The following is a 12355-nucleotide window of genomic DNA, read 5'->3' as shown; positions in this document are numbered from 1 at the left end:
TCCTAGTGTCATGGCCGGCCCAGGGGCTCCCAGGTACAGCAGGGGGGCCAGCCTTGCTCAGCACTATGCCTCCTATGCCCAGGCCAGGGGTACCTGTTAGCCTCACGGGGATGTCTGCCTGTCCAGGAAACTGGGATGGGGCCTCAGGCAGCCTTCACACCCTCTCTGACCAAGCAGGCACTGAGGATTGGTAGACATGGTTATGCAGTGGTGCCTGGCCCCTCTGAGAAGAAACACCTTCCCCAAACCCACCTGGCTTTGCTCCAAGACGAAGGCTCAAACTAGCCATGGAATTCCTGTGGTTGTCCAGCTGGCAGAACAGTGAAGCAGCTTTGGTTTATGTCTGGCTAAGCCCAGTGCAGCCCCAGCTCCCCCAGATGGTCAGCCTGCCCACCACCTGCAAAGCTCTCCAAGGAATAGGGACAAGATTCCAGCCCACCTGTACCTAGACCAGCCCTGCCTGGGCTCCCACCCCCAGGCTCAGGGCCCAGCTAAAACCCCAGAAGCCAGCCTCCTTCTCTGGCTATAGAGTTCAGCAGTGAGGCCAAGGGCACAGTGTGGAGACAGCTGAAGGGCCAGGAACCACTGGAGGCCATCTCCACCTAGATAAACCCAGCCCTTAAACTGGCGACAGACATCCCAGCCACAGAAGACAAAAAATTGTTTTGTTGCTTTTTTTTAATTTTTAAATTTTCTTACAAAAATTGAGATGTTTACCAATAGAGTCTTATTTTGGTTTCATTTTTAATGCATTTCGTCAGTGTTTTTCTTCTGTTTTTAAGTCACAAACAGCAGGCACTGAACAGCAGTATCCCCACCACTGCTGAAGCTCAGTCCCCGAGGTGCTACTTGGGGCTCTGGGCAGATGCAGCAGCTGCAGCCCTGATGGTCAGTGCAGGGAAGGGCCCCGCTGCAGGGGGGCCCACACATCTGCAGGACCAAGACAGGTGGTAGGGCACGTGGAGCCTGACCCCGTTGCGATGCCTTCAAAGCCACCTTGCCTAGGCCCAGGCCTTCCTCTGTGGTTTGCCGGCCATGCAGGGTGGCTACAAGGAGAGCTCTCTACTTCTCTCCCCTGCCCCCACTCTGCCTGGCTGCCTGTCCCTGGGGCCTACACCGCCAGCCCAGCCCACTCCTCTTATGCACCCTTACACAGGGGTACAATCCCTTCACCCCCTAGCCCCAAAGCACAGCCAGACACCTTCCCTGCTGCCTGCCTGGCCCTGCCCTTGCAGCTCAGCCAGCCTTGTCAGGCCTTCTTTCACTCGCTCACACACAGCACCATGTCAGTAAACAACTAACTTAGGCCTAGGGAGTTAGGTGGGGAGAGCAGAGGGGGGCGGGGAGGGGCAGGAGGGCATCCCAAAGCTGGGCCCTGGCTTGGGCCAGAGGCACTGCCAACCCCTGCCACCAGGGCGCTTGGAGCTCCATGACAGGGTCTGCTGAGGACGGCCCTTCTCGGGTGAAATGAACCCTAAGAACAAGCAGCTGGGCCTGGGCCCTGCAGAGGGAGAGAGAACAGTACAGCCTGGGCAGGCAGTGGGCTCAATGGGGGGTGGGGGTGGGTGGGGCAGGACAATGTGCAACCCTGGCAGGACTCTACTGTAGATAGAGGTGTGGTCGCTAAGTCAGCGGCCGTGAGTGGTGTGGGTGACCTGAGGACCTGACTTGCTGGTCCTCGTCCAGGCATCTGAGGTGGGAGCTGTCCCTACTCTGGTCCTGTCTCCTCAAGGCTTTTACCCCATGGAACTGAGGAGGAGGCTTCAGGCCCAAGAGTACCCTCCCACTCTGACCTCAGTCTGGTCTTCCTAAGCCAGCTTGGGCCTGCTGCCCTGGAAGCTGGGGTCCCGCCAGGGCGCGTGCAGGAAGAGCGCAGCGTGCAGACAGCAGAGAGGAGTGGGAGGTCCCCTCCCAGAGAACAGGAGACAGTTGGACAAATGACCAGAGAAAGAACATACCAGGCATGCAAGCTAGACCCAGGAGTCAACGGGCTGAGGCTTAGCGTCCCCCACGGCGTCCACTAGCCTGACCGCGGGCCTGCTGGGCCCAGGGGGCGGGGCCTTCCTGCTGGGGTGGAGCTGCAGCACATGGCGAGCAGGTGGACAGGAGGGCATTAGAAGCACAACAAAGCAGGTTAGTCAGCACTGGCCACAGGACAGGGCTGCACAGGGGGCCGGGCCACGGCCAGAGTGGTGTGAGGGTGGCCAGCCAAGGCAGCACGGGGGCACTGAGGTCGAGGGGCCAGGATGGTGCGTGGACACACAGAGGCCTGTGCAGGAAGCCTAGGGACTGGTGCAGAGTGGGTGGCAGGTGCTGCCCTTGCCCAGCATGCTCATGCAGAGAGGGTGCAGACATGCCTGCAGCGTGTGGCTGGGCAGCACTGTCCTGCCCCGCCTCCAAGCAGGTATAAGCCACAAACCCATGAGCACCCACAGACTCACATAAGAGGGCAGCCTCCTGTGCTTGGTCCCCCAGGGCCCAGACCAGACTCTGTAAGGCTTGGGCTGCTCTCCAGGCCACTCCTAGGGATGGAGCCTCCCTGGGTGCCTGCCCACAGCCACTTACTTTCAAAGGCTCCTTCTCAGAGGCCTCCCCTGTGGAGCCATTGCCCCGAGCCCTGCGCTCCCTCCGGTCCACGGTGGAGTATCCGTCTGTGGGCAGGGTAAGGTAGAGGTATGAGGAACAGATGTCTCTCTCAGCCTGGACATATGGCCCCAGGGGCAGGGAGCTTTGGGACTGGGCTTCCAACTGCCATGTCCTGGAGGCCTGTGCAGGCCCCACATCCCACCAGCCCCCTGCCTCACAGAGACATGGCCCTTGCCTACCCTACCCTGGCAGCTCAACATCCAATCTCCCCTCACCTGGCTGATCAGAGGCCCTAGCTGGGCACTGACTGCTCTCTAGCTGCCCTGCCCCTCACTCCCTGAGCCCACCAAACCAGATCTCTGCTCTCCAACTGACACCAACCACACTCAATCACCCCATCAAGCCAGCAGGCCCATCTCTGGCCCTGGCCTCTCCCCGACATGCCTGCACTCACCTGGGCCCAGTGTGTCCATGGGAATCACGTCTCTGCTGCTTGTTTTCTCACTGTCTGCAAGGCACGGGCGGGCAGCTGGTCGCCCACAGTGGCCAGGGCAGACACCTCACCAGGGTTGGCCTTGGTGATCCCAAGTGCCGTCTTGTCACCTAAGAACCTTGCTAATTTTGCCCAGCCTCTGCCAGCTGACAATCCCCACCCAATCTTGACACCAATGCAGGTGCCATGGGGAGGACTGCGGAGCCAACTGTAGGGCCCTCTGGTGGGAGGAAACCTGTTTCTCTCCTCAGCCCCTCACCAGCCTTGTCAACACTGCCCCCACCCTCCAGCCAGCACTTACCCAGGCTCTTGTCCACCAGCGGCAGTGTGCTGTCATCAAAGCCCCCGGGACTTGGTGCTCCCTTGGGGTCCCTAGCGGTAGCAGCTGCTGACTGAGGAGACAGGAAACGCAAAAGGAAGGTTGTGGTCCTCTCCCTCCGGGACCCAACCACCCGGCGGAAGAAGGAGAAAGGCCCGGGCAGGCCGCACCTGGAAGCGCGCCTTGGTCCAGCCGTCCCTCTGCAGGGCGCCACGCAGCTCCTTGTAACTCCAGACTGTCTGCAGCACGTGGGACGCAGCCTTCGCCTCGCGCACGGACTGGCTGCGGTGGGCGGGTCGCGTCAGCGGCGGCTCCTCCCCAGCCGTCCCCAACCTCGCCCCTGCCCCCACGCGCCCACCTGGAGGCGACCAGAGCCACCAGCGCCGGCACACCGCGGGCCTGCAAGAGCGAGCGCGCGTTATCCACGCTGTCAGACACAATCTCATGGATGGTGTTCAGCACGGCCACCACCGTGTCCTCCTCCAGGCGGGCCCCGGGTCGCACCGGAGCCTGCGCGTTGCGCACGTTCCGCACCAGCTCTGCCATGGCGTAGCTCCCTGGGGGTGGGACGGGGTTAGGGCACACCTGCACCCTGCCCCTCCAGGAAGGAGCTATGTTTAGGCGAGGGGGGCACCTCCAGGAGGGCCCCCGGACACGCAAGGCCCCTGTGAGCGGATAGGGCCACGATGCTCAAACCACCCACCACCCAGCCCCTAACGGGGACCCCAGAGCTGCCTGCCCGGGTCCAGCGCCCAGGCCTGCTCTGGCCTCTCACCGATGAGGTCCTTGTTGCGCCGGTCCAGCGAGAGGTTGCGGAGAGCGATGGCAACGGCGCGCACCACCTTGTCGGTCTCGGACTGCAGCAGTTCCACGAGCACGGGCAGCCCGCGCTCCTTGCGCACGGTGGCGCGGATGTATGTGGCCCACTAGAGCAATGGAGGGAAGGAGGGGACTGCGGAGGTGCAGGTGCTGGGCACTTTCCACCTCTGGACCCTGACCGGTCCCTCCAGCTGGATCTTCCTCCTCCCCTGCGACAAAGCCCTACCCTCAACAGCTCAAAGTCACCTCCACCGAGAAGCCTCCCCACTGTCCAGTGTGCACTACTATACGCTTTGAACCTCTCTGACCTTGGGGAAACGCTGTGCCCCTTCCTCTCCCCGCCAGGTCTGGCAAGAGCAGGGAGGCGGCTGAATTCCTTTGTCCCGTCTTGCCCTCCCTGTCAGGCAGACTTGGCTTCTCACCATCCAGTTGCCGGCACTGAGGTTCTGCAGGGCGCCAGCGGCAGCCTCCAGAGTATTGAAGTTCCGGCTCTCCGTGAGGAGGGAGAGGTACAGACGTACCACCTCGGGCTGGTACAGCAGTTCAAAGCCTGCGTACAGGATAACCACCACCCACAGTCACCCAGAACCTGCTCCCTCACCATCATCCCCTTCTCTCCCATCCAGGTCAGGGCTCCCAGGGCCAGAGTGAGCTGGGGCCAGGAATGGGTGTGGAGCAGCTCCGCAATGTTTAGTATCAGTATAGTCACCCAAGAAAGAAAGCGGTCCCATTTTACTTAGTCCATAGGAATTGACAAGTCGCAGGAACCGCCTAGAAGCCTGAGGTGGCGAGGGCGGTGGCAACCAGGGCTACACCCCTAGCAACAGGGCCCACCCTCCCCGAATACATTGTGCACCCAGGGCCCCGCCCCTAGCAACAGGGTCCGCCTTCCCTGAACAATTGTGCACCCAGGGCCTCCCTGGCAACAGGGCGCGACTTCACAGGTAACAAGACTGTGCACCCAGGGCCACTCCCCTACCAACAGAGCCCACCTACCGTTGGACAATAGAGCCAGCCCAGTATAACCCAACTAAGACAGCACCACCAGGGTAGCTGCCCTAGCAACAGAACCCAGGTTCCTCAGCAACCACTCCAGCTCCCCAGCAATTAAGGCCCTGGCCTGGTACCCTAGAGTGCTCCAAAGATGAGGTGCCAAGGCACCTCATCTTCCAGATCTGCCTGTCCCCCCACAGGGGCTTCTGCCTGGCTCAGGACATTACCTACTTCTTCCCTGTCCTGCCTCATTCCATGACCCCTTGTCCAGTCCCCATAACCGTGTTCCCTGCACTCCAGCCCCCAAATGCTGCACACCCACTCCCTTCTCAGGGTATCTGCAACTCTGCCTGTAATGCTTGTCCTTACAACCCCACAGCAGATCCCTTCTGCCTTCTGCCCCACTTGAGGACCTGCAGGCTCTTCCAGCTTGCTGGGCTGGCTAGGCCCCACAAGGGCAGAACTCTCTCACTCAGGCTGGCTCCCAGCATACAGCAGGATCCCAGCACAGTGAAGGAACCCAACACACATACAGAGGTTGGAAAGACAATCCAGGCATTTTGAGCCTCTCTGGCTCTGGATCTGATCATGTCTGCCCAGCTACCAGTCCTTCAGGTGGACACCAGCTCTATAACCAGCACTGGAGGCCCCAATTTCACTGGGGGTCTCTCCCCTCCAAAGCTGCCAATCTCTTCACCTGCTATATGGTTGTGCAAGCACCTGGCCTCTTTGCCTGTCCACCCACCTTATCCAAACTGACCCTGAGTCTGAACTCTCAACAAGTATTTCAAGGACTGGACTATCCTCCAAGGAATCCCACATCCATGGGCCTCGGTTTCTCTATTTGATCCCCAAGGCTCCCCAGGCATGTCTGGTGACCAAAAGCTTCACTATGGGGACAGTCCTGTGCCCAGGCGCCCCTGAAGGTACAGGCTCTGCCCCAGCCCACTCACCTTTGGCAGCCTCCGTTTGCTTAGGCAGGTCCAGTGTGTCAAAGTTCTGGTCCACCTCACCATCCTTCTTCCCTGGAAAGGAAGTGGGGCAGGAGGTCAGGCGGACCCCATGAAAGGCAGGAATGTGTCAGGAAGGTTGCACAAAGCCCTCTCCTGACCAGGCCCCAAAGAATACCCAGTCCAGGGCTGGGCACCTGGAGGCCTTAGGAATAGAGCACCACTTTCCCGAGCAGGCAGATCAGCCCAGGGGAAGACAGTGGTGGCTGTGGGTCCTAGGGACATCGCACACCTGCCCTAATCCCCTGGGACTCATTTCCCACTAGACAGCTGGGAGCTGTACAAAGACCCTCCCAGTGGCTCCCCTCTAGCTGCCAAGTGTGTCGCTGAACAGCCAGGAGCCCAGGTTAGGTAGCAGGTAGGTACACAGAGAGAAGCTGAAGGCTGACAGGGACGGGGTTTGCCTGGGTCACACAGGGAAGGGCTGGGCCAAGAGCTTCCTCAAGGAAAAAATTCCCCCATCTGTGGCCAGGACACCATCCTAGGCTGTACCCCATAGCAGCCCCATGTAACACTTGTACAGTCCAAGGTAACACAACTCCATGATGAAGAACTCACTGCCTCCCAGTCACCCTCCCCACGTCAGATAAAGAAGCTTCTCCCCTTCCGAAAGCAGCAGAGCTGAGCTCAGATGATCTGGGCCTCCACCCTGTCCACCCTCGTGGGACCTTTGTGCTGTTCCTCTGAGCCACAAACCACCCCATTCCATCTCAGGGGCAGGCAGACTCTGCTCCCTGGTGCCCCTGGGGATGGACACAACCCAGGCGCTGCCCACCCTCTGCAAGTCTGAGGTTACAGGGGCAACCTCTTGGCCTCCCTAGGGGCACACATTTCTGCCAGTCATGGAAATAGTGGTCCAGACAGTAAGATCAGGGCTGGGGCAGAACCTTGAGGCTGGAAGGTGCTTCCCCCTTACTGGGAGCCCACAGCACCCGCCAGGCTGGTTCTGCAAGACCAGCACGGACTCAGACTCACCTTGATGGAACCACTCCTCTGGGCAGCCGGAGGAAGCACAGGAGAGAGGAGAGGAGCCTGAGCAGGTGGGACCCCCCCACACCCTCTAGGGAGGCCTCAGATTCCCACTGCACACTCTGGATCAAGCAGCTGACACATGGGACTTCACTCAGATTACTTTTGGGGGCTCAGTGGCCACCAGTGAAACATGGTGGGAGGCTAGGGGGTCAGTGGGGCAGGTGAAGGTGGTCCACATGTGTGACTACAGTTGCCAGGGATGTGGGTCGTAGGGACCCTAAACTCACAGCCTGGTCAGGTCTACAGCTGCCGGGAGTGGCCAGCAGGTGGCATCATTGGTGGCCCTTTTACAACTTGAAGGCCCACAGAACCCTTCCCCAGAGTGGAGGGATTGGGCTGGGCACCCTGGCCCCCGTCAGCTGTGATCCAAGACAGTGCACCTTTCTTGGCTCCCTGCTTCCCTATCGGGGGCTGACCAGGTATCCTCTAGCCTCCATCACTGCCCACTATGGGCACGGAGAGCCTTCAGACCAGGCCAGGGGTCTAGAGTGGTACCCCAGTCTCACCCACCCACCTTTGGCCTTCTTGCCACCAAAGCAGCTGGCGTCATCCCGCCTCCGGCGCTGGGGGCCTGCGGCACTGCCTGGGGGCCCGGGCTCTGCCTCCTGGTACCTGTCGGCCCCAGGCACCTCCTTGTGCACGTGGTAGGACAGGTTCCGCATGATGCACACGCAGTTCTCCACTGACTGTGGGGAGAGGCCAGCAGCTGGGGCAGGTCTGAGTGGCCTGGGGACTGCCACATGCCCGGGCCCCTAGGCACAGGGCCAGCCCTCAGCCAGCGTGCACCAATGCCCCAGAAGCAAGGGACAGGGAGGCCTCAGCAAGGGCACACAGGCACAAATGCTAGGGCAAAGCACCACGCCTAATTCACAGCACAAACACTGCAAGGTGTGCCATGTCTAGGAGCTACTGGACTGTGCTGCCTGAGGGTTCTGGTCCCAGGGCCTGCTTCTACATGGCCATCTGTCCCTCCCTAGATGGGAAGCTGGAAGACTGTCCCACCCCACCTTGCCCACCTTGTTGTCTGTGTCTTTCCTGCTCACAGCTGACTGTAGGGCGTGCAGGAGCGCATCCACCAGCCCTTCGCATTCCCGGAGTCGCCGCCGGGCCTCGGCACCATCTGAGCTCACATTCCTGAGTGGCCGAGAACAGGCCTGGTGATCCCTGACCCCTCAGGAACTCCTCCAGCCCCATCCCAGCCTTGGGTGCTTATCTTCATGTCTAAATAGGCCCTACTGCCACCCCTGGGGCTACTGGAACAGGAGAGCCAAGGTGTCTAACTGCCCCCCCTATACCCCAAGGAAGTAGGCTCAAACGGGGCAACTCCCTGGGGGAGGGGGCAGGTGTATTTAAAGGCACAGAGGTGAGTCCAGAGAAGCAATTCTGGGTCCCCCACCCCCCCACGTCAGTGGCAGGTTTGGGCCCTGCTGTGCCCCAAGGTCAGGATTCCACAGGGCCACGGGGGCACATCCTGGTGACAGGCAGGGCTGTGAGACCAGGACTTGCTTGTGAGATCTCTGCAGGGCTTCCCAGGGGGCAGGCGTGGGAAGAAGGTAGGGGTCACGGGAAGGTGGGATGAGCACCTAAGGCAGATAGACACGAAGGTCCCAGCTTCCCATGGCTGGGAAGGGGGAGCTGGGAGCTGGGCAGGGTAAGGGAACCAGAACAGGGAGACTCTGGCCACAGAGTGCCTTTGAGGGTGAGTACAGTCCCACCAGGCCACACTCATCCTCCACAGGCTCAAGCTGTGACCTTGATGCCCAAGATGTGGGCGGCCTGCTATTTTCTCCCTGTCATCTGGGACCAGGAGGATGGCCAGCGGATGTGTGGTCAGGCAACCAGTCACCCCATGGGAGCAGCCCGGGCAAGAGCTGGCCACACCTCAGGCAGCCTGACGTGTTCTTGAAGACAGTTGTCCACTCGGCATCCCGTGGCTTGGAGTCCTCATTGGGCTCGAGCTCCCAACCTGAGTGGGGCACGATGACCTCATGTGTCAGCGTCTGCAGGCCATGGTCGATGATAACCATCTTCAGGGGCTCATAAGATGACAGGTTCCAGAGTGTGCCTGTGGGTGTGATTGGCCGTGCTTACCACAGGCACTTCCCTCCCTCCCCCCTTACCAGGTGACTGTGTCCAGATTTGATCCACCTTCCCTGTGCCCCAGTTCACACAGAATGACAGGAAGTAGCAGGAGCTAGGAAGGCTCTGGAGGCTGTCCCAGCCTGGGCAGAATATGTGGGAAGCACCCAGTCATGGCTCCCAGCCAAGAGGGAGCCCAAGAGGAGGGGATGGGAGGGCTGTCCCTTCCCCTATTCCCTTACTACCTGAGCAAGTGGGACCAATGCTCCTGAGGCCACAGGGAGGTGGTCAGGTGGCTCTGCCTGTCTGTCAGGCCCCACAAAGCACAGTCCATCTAGGCAGGACCCAGGGCAGCTACAGTAGGGACATGGGGTCCACAGGAAAGGGGCCCCTAGGCAAGCTGTCCCAGAGCTGGGCCTCCCAACAACCTGAGCATTTCCCTGGCCAGGAGCCCCCAAGTGGCCTGGCACCTCCTGGGCTCAGCCTGCTTCTTCTTCTGGGAGAGGCCGCACACGTTGGACCCACTTACCAGTGACCAGCTCACGGACCTCACTGTCCCTGGCAGCCCGCAGCAGGCGCACCAGGGCGGGCACACCGCCGCAGTCTCGGATGGCAGCCTTGTTGTCAGTGTCACGGCCATAGGAGAGGTTGCGCAGTGCCCCGCAGGCCCGCCGCCGCACCTCAGCCCGAGGGTGGTCCAGCAGCGCCACAAGCAGAGGCAGTCCCCGCAGCTGCCGAACGCGGCGCTTAACGCCCTCGTTCTCAAAGCACAGGTGCTGCAGGTAGGCGGCCGCATTGGCCTTCACAGGGTCCACAGGGTGCCGCAGCATGGCCAACACCTCAGGAAGTTCGGGGTCCCGCCACCGCGGCTCCTTACGGGTGCTGTCCACCGAGGGTGAGCGCCGCACCAGCCGGTCCAGGCTGCCCAGGCTGCCCCGTTCTGGCTGGGCCAGGGGCGCTGTTACTGTCGGGAATGCAGGCCGCTCATCCAGTAGCTCGCCACCATCATCTGCCGCGTCCTCGTAGGCCCTGTGCAGGCAAGTGGGGCGCGTGGACGTCCTCACAGCAGCTGCCAGCCCTGCCTCTGAGCTGCCCATCACACCCTCCCCTGGGGACTGTGAACTCACCCAGCAGGGCTGGGCCACGAGCATCTGTGTCTTGGCCCCAAGAAGGCAGAGGGTGCCAGGAATCAGATCCCAGCCCAGCCGACTGCCACCAGGGCTTGCATCCCTCCCAGCACAGGGAGCTCCCACTGCTGTCACCAGGTAGCATTCCCCTATCCTGAGCTGGACGTGTTTCTGTGGAACATCCATCTACAACTGGGGAGGACCCCTTCCTTCCCTGAAGCCACCCCACCTTCCTCTGAGGCTAATCTCCAGGATGTAGGGGGAAGCGTTGACCCTCCTTGTAGGGTCCGTATAGCTGTCCCCGTGGGACCACACAGTGGGGGGGCGGCAATCAGGCCACTTCCCCTCAGGCCACAGGATGTCCTTGGCTCTCAGTAGCCCTGTGGGTTGTCATCATCAAACCTACTTCCCAGAAGATGGATTGCAGCTGGAGCAGTCAGGTTGACTCATCCAGGGTCAAATTGTGGAATGCAGACTCAAGGTGGGTCACACCCCACTCTGCAGACACTGGGACCGAAGAGGCAGGGGCTCTGGGCTCCAGTTACTGCCATGCATGTTGGAAACTGAGGCCCAGGGAGACCAGAGCCTTTTGTGCTAGGGTCTTCATGGCCATCTGGCTAGAGCAAAGATCGCAGGTGCCGGGCACGGTCACCAGCCCTAGGCCCGAGGAAAGGTGCCATCCTAGGTTCTATTGCCTCAGAGCCTTCCCTGGCTGTGGTTCTGGCCAAGAATCAGGGCCTAACACAAACTAACTAGTACATGACTAACTCAACTAGCAGCTACACAAACTAGCGAGTGCATGACTAACTCAACCAGAAGCCAGATTGCCTGTGGGTCACCTGTGGCTGGGGAGTAGAAGGCAGACTTCCCAGGGGCAGGCAGCTGCAGGGGACAGAGTGCTCACCTGTTACGCAGGCCCCGCCCACACTCAGGCCTCCTCCGCGTGGTTGTGCCATAGTCAGGCTCCAGCTCAGGGCCACCCTCATCATCAGCAGCCAGGCTGCGAGTGTCGTCCTCCAAGCCATAGGGCTCTGCCTGGAAGCGCTCAGGCAGGGAGCGGCCACCTGGCGGCCCAGGCTCAGGGCCCACCGGGAAGGCCTCACGGCGGCCAGGCAACGTGAAGCAGCCATCAGCGGGGCCCAGGCCAAGGGGGCCGGTGCGTGGGGGCCGCACACCTAGCCCACGGGATAGACTGCCGTAGCTGGGGCCATCCCGGGACTCTGGGCCATCAGGAGGGCCACCCCCACTGTTGACGTAGGCTCTGGAGAGCGTGGCTGCTGGGCCACCACCACGTAGCAGGAAGTGCCGGTCCAGGGGGCCATCGGCAAAAGGGCCTAGTGGGGGGCCACCGTCCAGTAGGGGGAGTCCATCTGGGCCCAGGGGCACCTGGCGTACTGTCCGCGTGGTCACCGTCTTGACTGTCTTGGTAACCTGGTGGACAGGTGGGTGGCAGGTGGGCTGGCGAGCCCAAGAGTCCTGGAAACTGCCCTGGTGGGGCCAGGTTGGCCTCTAGGTGGCCAGCTCACATGTCCACACTGCAGATGGGACAGCTGCGGCTGCCTGGCCCACTCTCTTACCACCTGGGCCCAGCCATACCTTGGTCTCAGTGCGCCGAGTCGTGCCATCTTCAGATGTGACGATGGACACGTGAGAGGTAGGGGTGCCAGGGTCCTCCTCCACCGTCACGGTCTCCTCCAGAACCTCGGGCGCCTCTGGCATTGTGGCCAGTGAGGCCTGGCTGCCTGGGCTCTGCTCCTGGGGCGAGGCAGGGTGTCAGTGGGCAGGACCACCGCCTGTATGTGCCTGGCGTGCAGGTCCCCATAAAGACAGCACAGCCTCAGCATGTATCTCCTCCTGGCCCCCAGGCCCACCTACCCCAGTGCTTATCTCCACCCAA

At 61.2% G+C, this 12355-nt stretch overlaps 1 protein-coding gene across 20 annotated transcripts in view; it reads right to left on the bottom strand.

Moving 5' to 3' along the window:
* Nucleotides 1-660: 660 nt before the first annotated feature.
* The window catches only part of ARVCF (ARVCF delta catenin family member), a 50808-nt gene continuing 39113 nt past the window's right edge, over nt 661-12355 (bottom strand). For 3 of the 20 annotated variants that reach the window (XM_053588766.1, XM_053588771.1, XM_053588772.1), the window contains 16 exons: nt 12055-12213; nt 11363-11889; nt 9861-10360; nt 9134-9317; nt 8269-8386; nt 7767-7938; nt 7196-7213; nt 6164-6235; nt 4640-4767; nt 4174-4324; nt 3757-3955; nt 3569-3680; nt 3381-3471; nt 3041-3115; nt 1959-2651; nt 661-1501 (listed from right to left, as the gene is read on the bottom strand). In XM_053588766.1, coding sequence (XP_053444741.1) covers nt 1999-2651; nt 3041-3115; nt 3381-3471; nt 3569-3680; nt 3757-3955; nt 4174-4324; nt 4640-4767; nt 6164-6235; nt 7196-7213; nt 7767-7938; nt 8269-8386; nt 9134-9317; nt 9861-10360; nt 11363-11889; nt 12055-12213 — 3159 coding nt within the window. In that variant the 3' untranslated portion in view covers nt 661-1501; nt 1959-1998. The other 17 variants (XM_053588774.1, XM_053588780.1, XM_053588773.1 and 14 more) reach the window with 16 other exon arrangements.

This window comes from Nycticebus coucang, chromosome 4 (genome assembly GCF_027406575.1).
Source record: "Nycticebus coucang isolate mNycCou1 chromosome 4, mNycCou1.pri, whole genome shotgun sequence".
NCBI classification, from domain to species: domain Eukaryota; kingdom Metazoa; phylum Chordata; class Mammalia; order Primates; family Lorisidae; genus Nycticebus; species Nycticebus coucang.
Note: the sequence above shows the minus strand (reverse complement) of the source record. Positions and strands in the feature narration are given on the sequence as shown.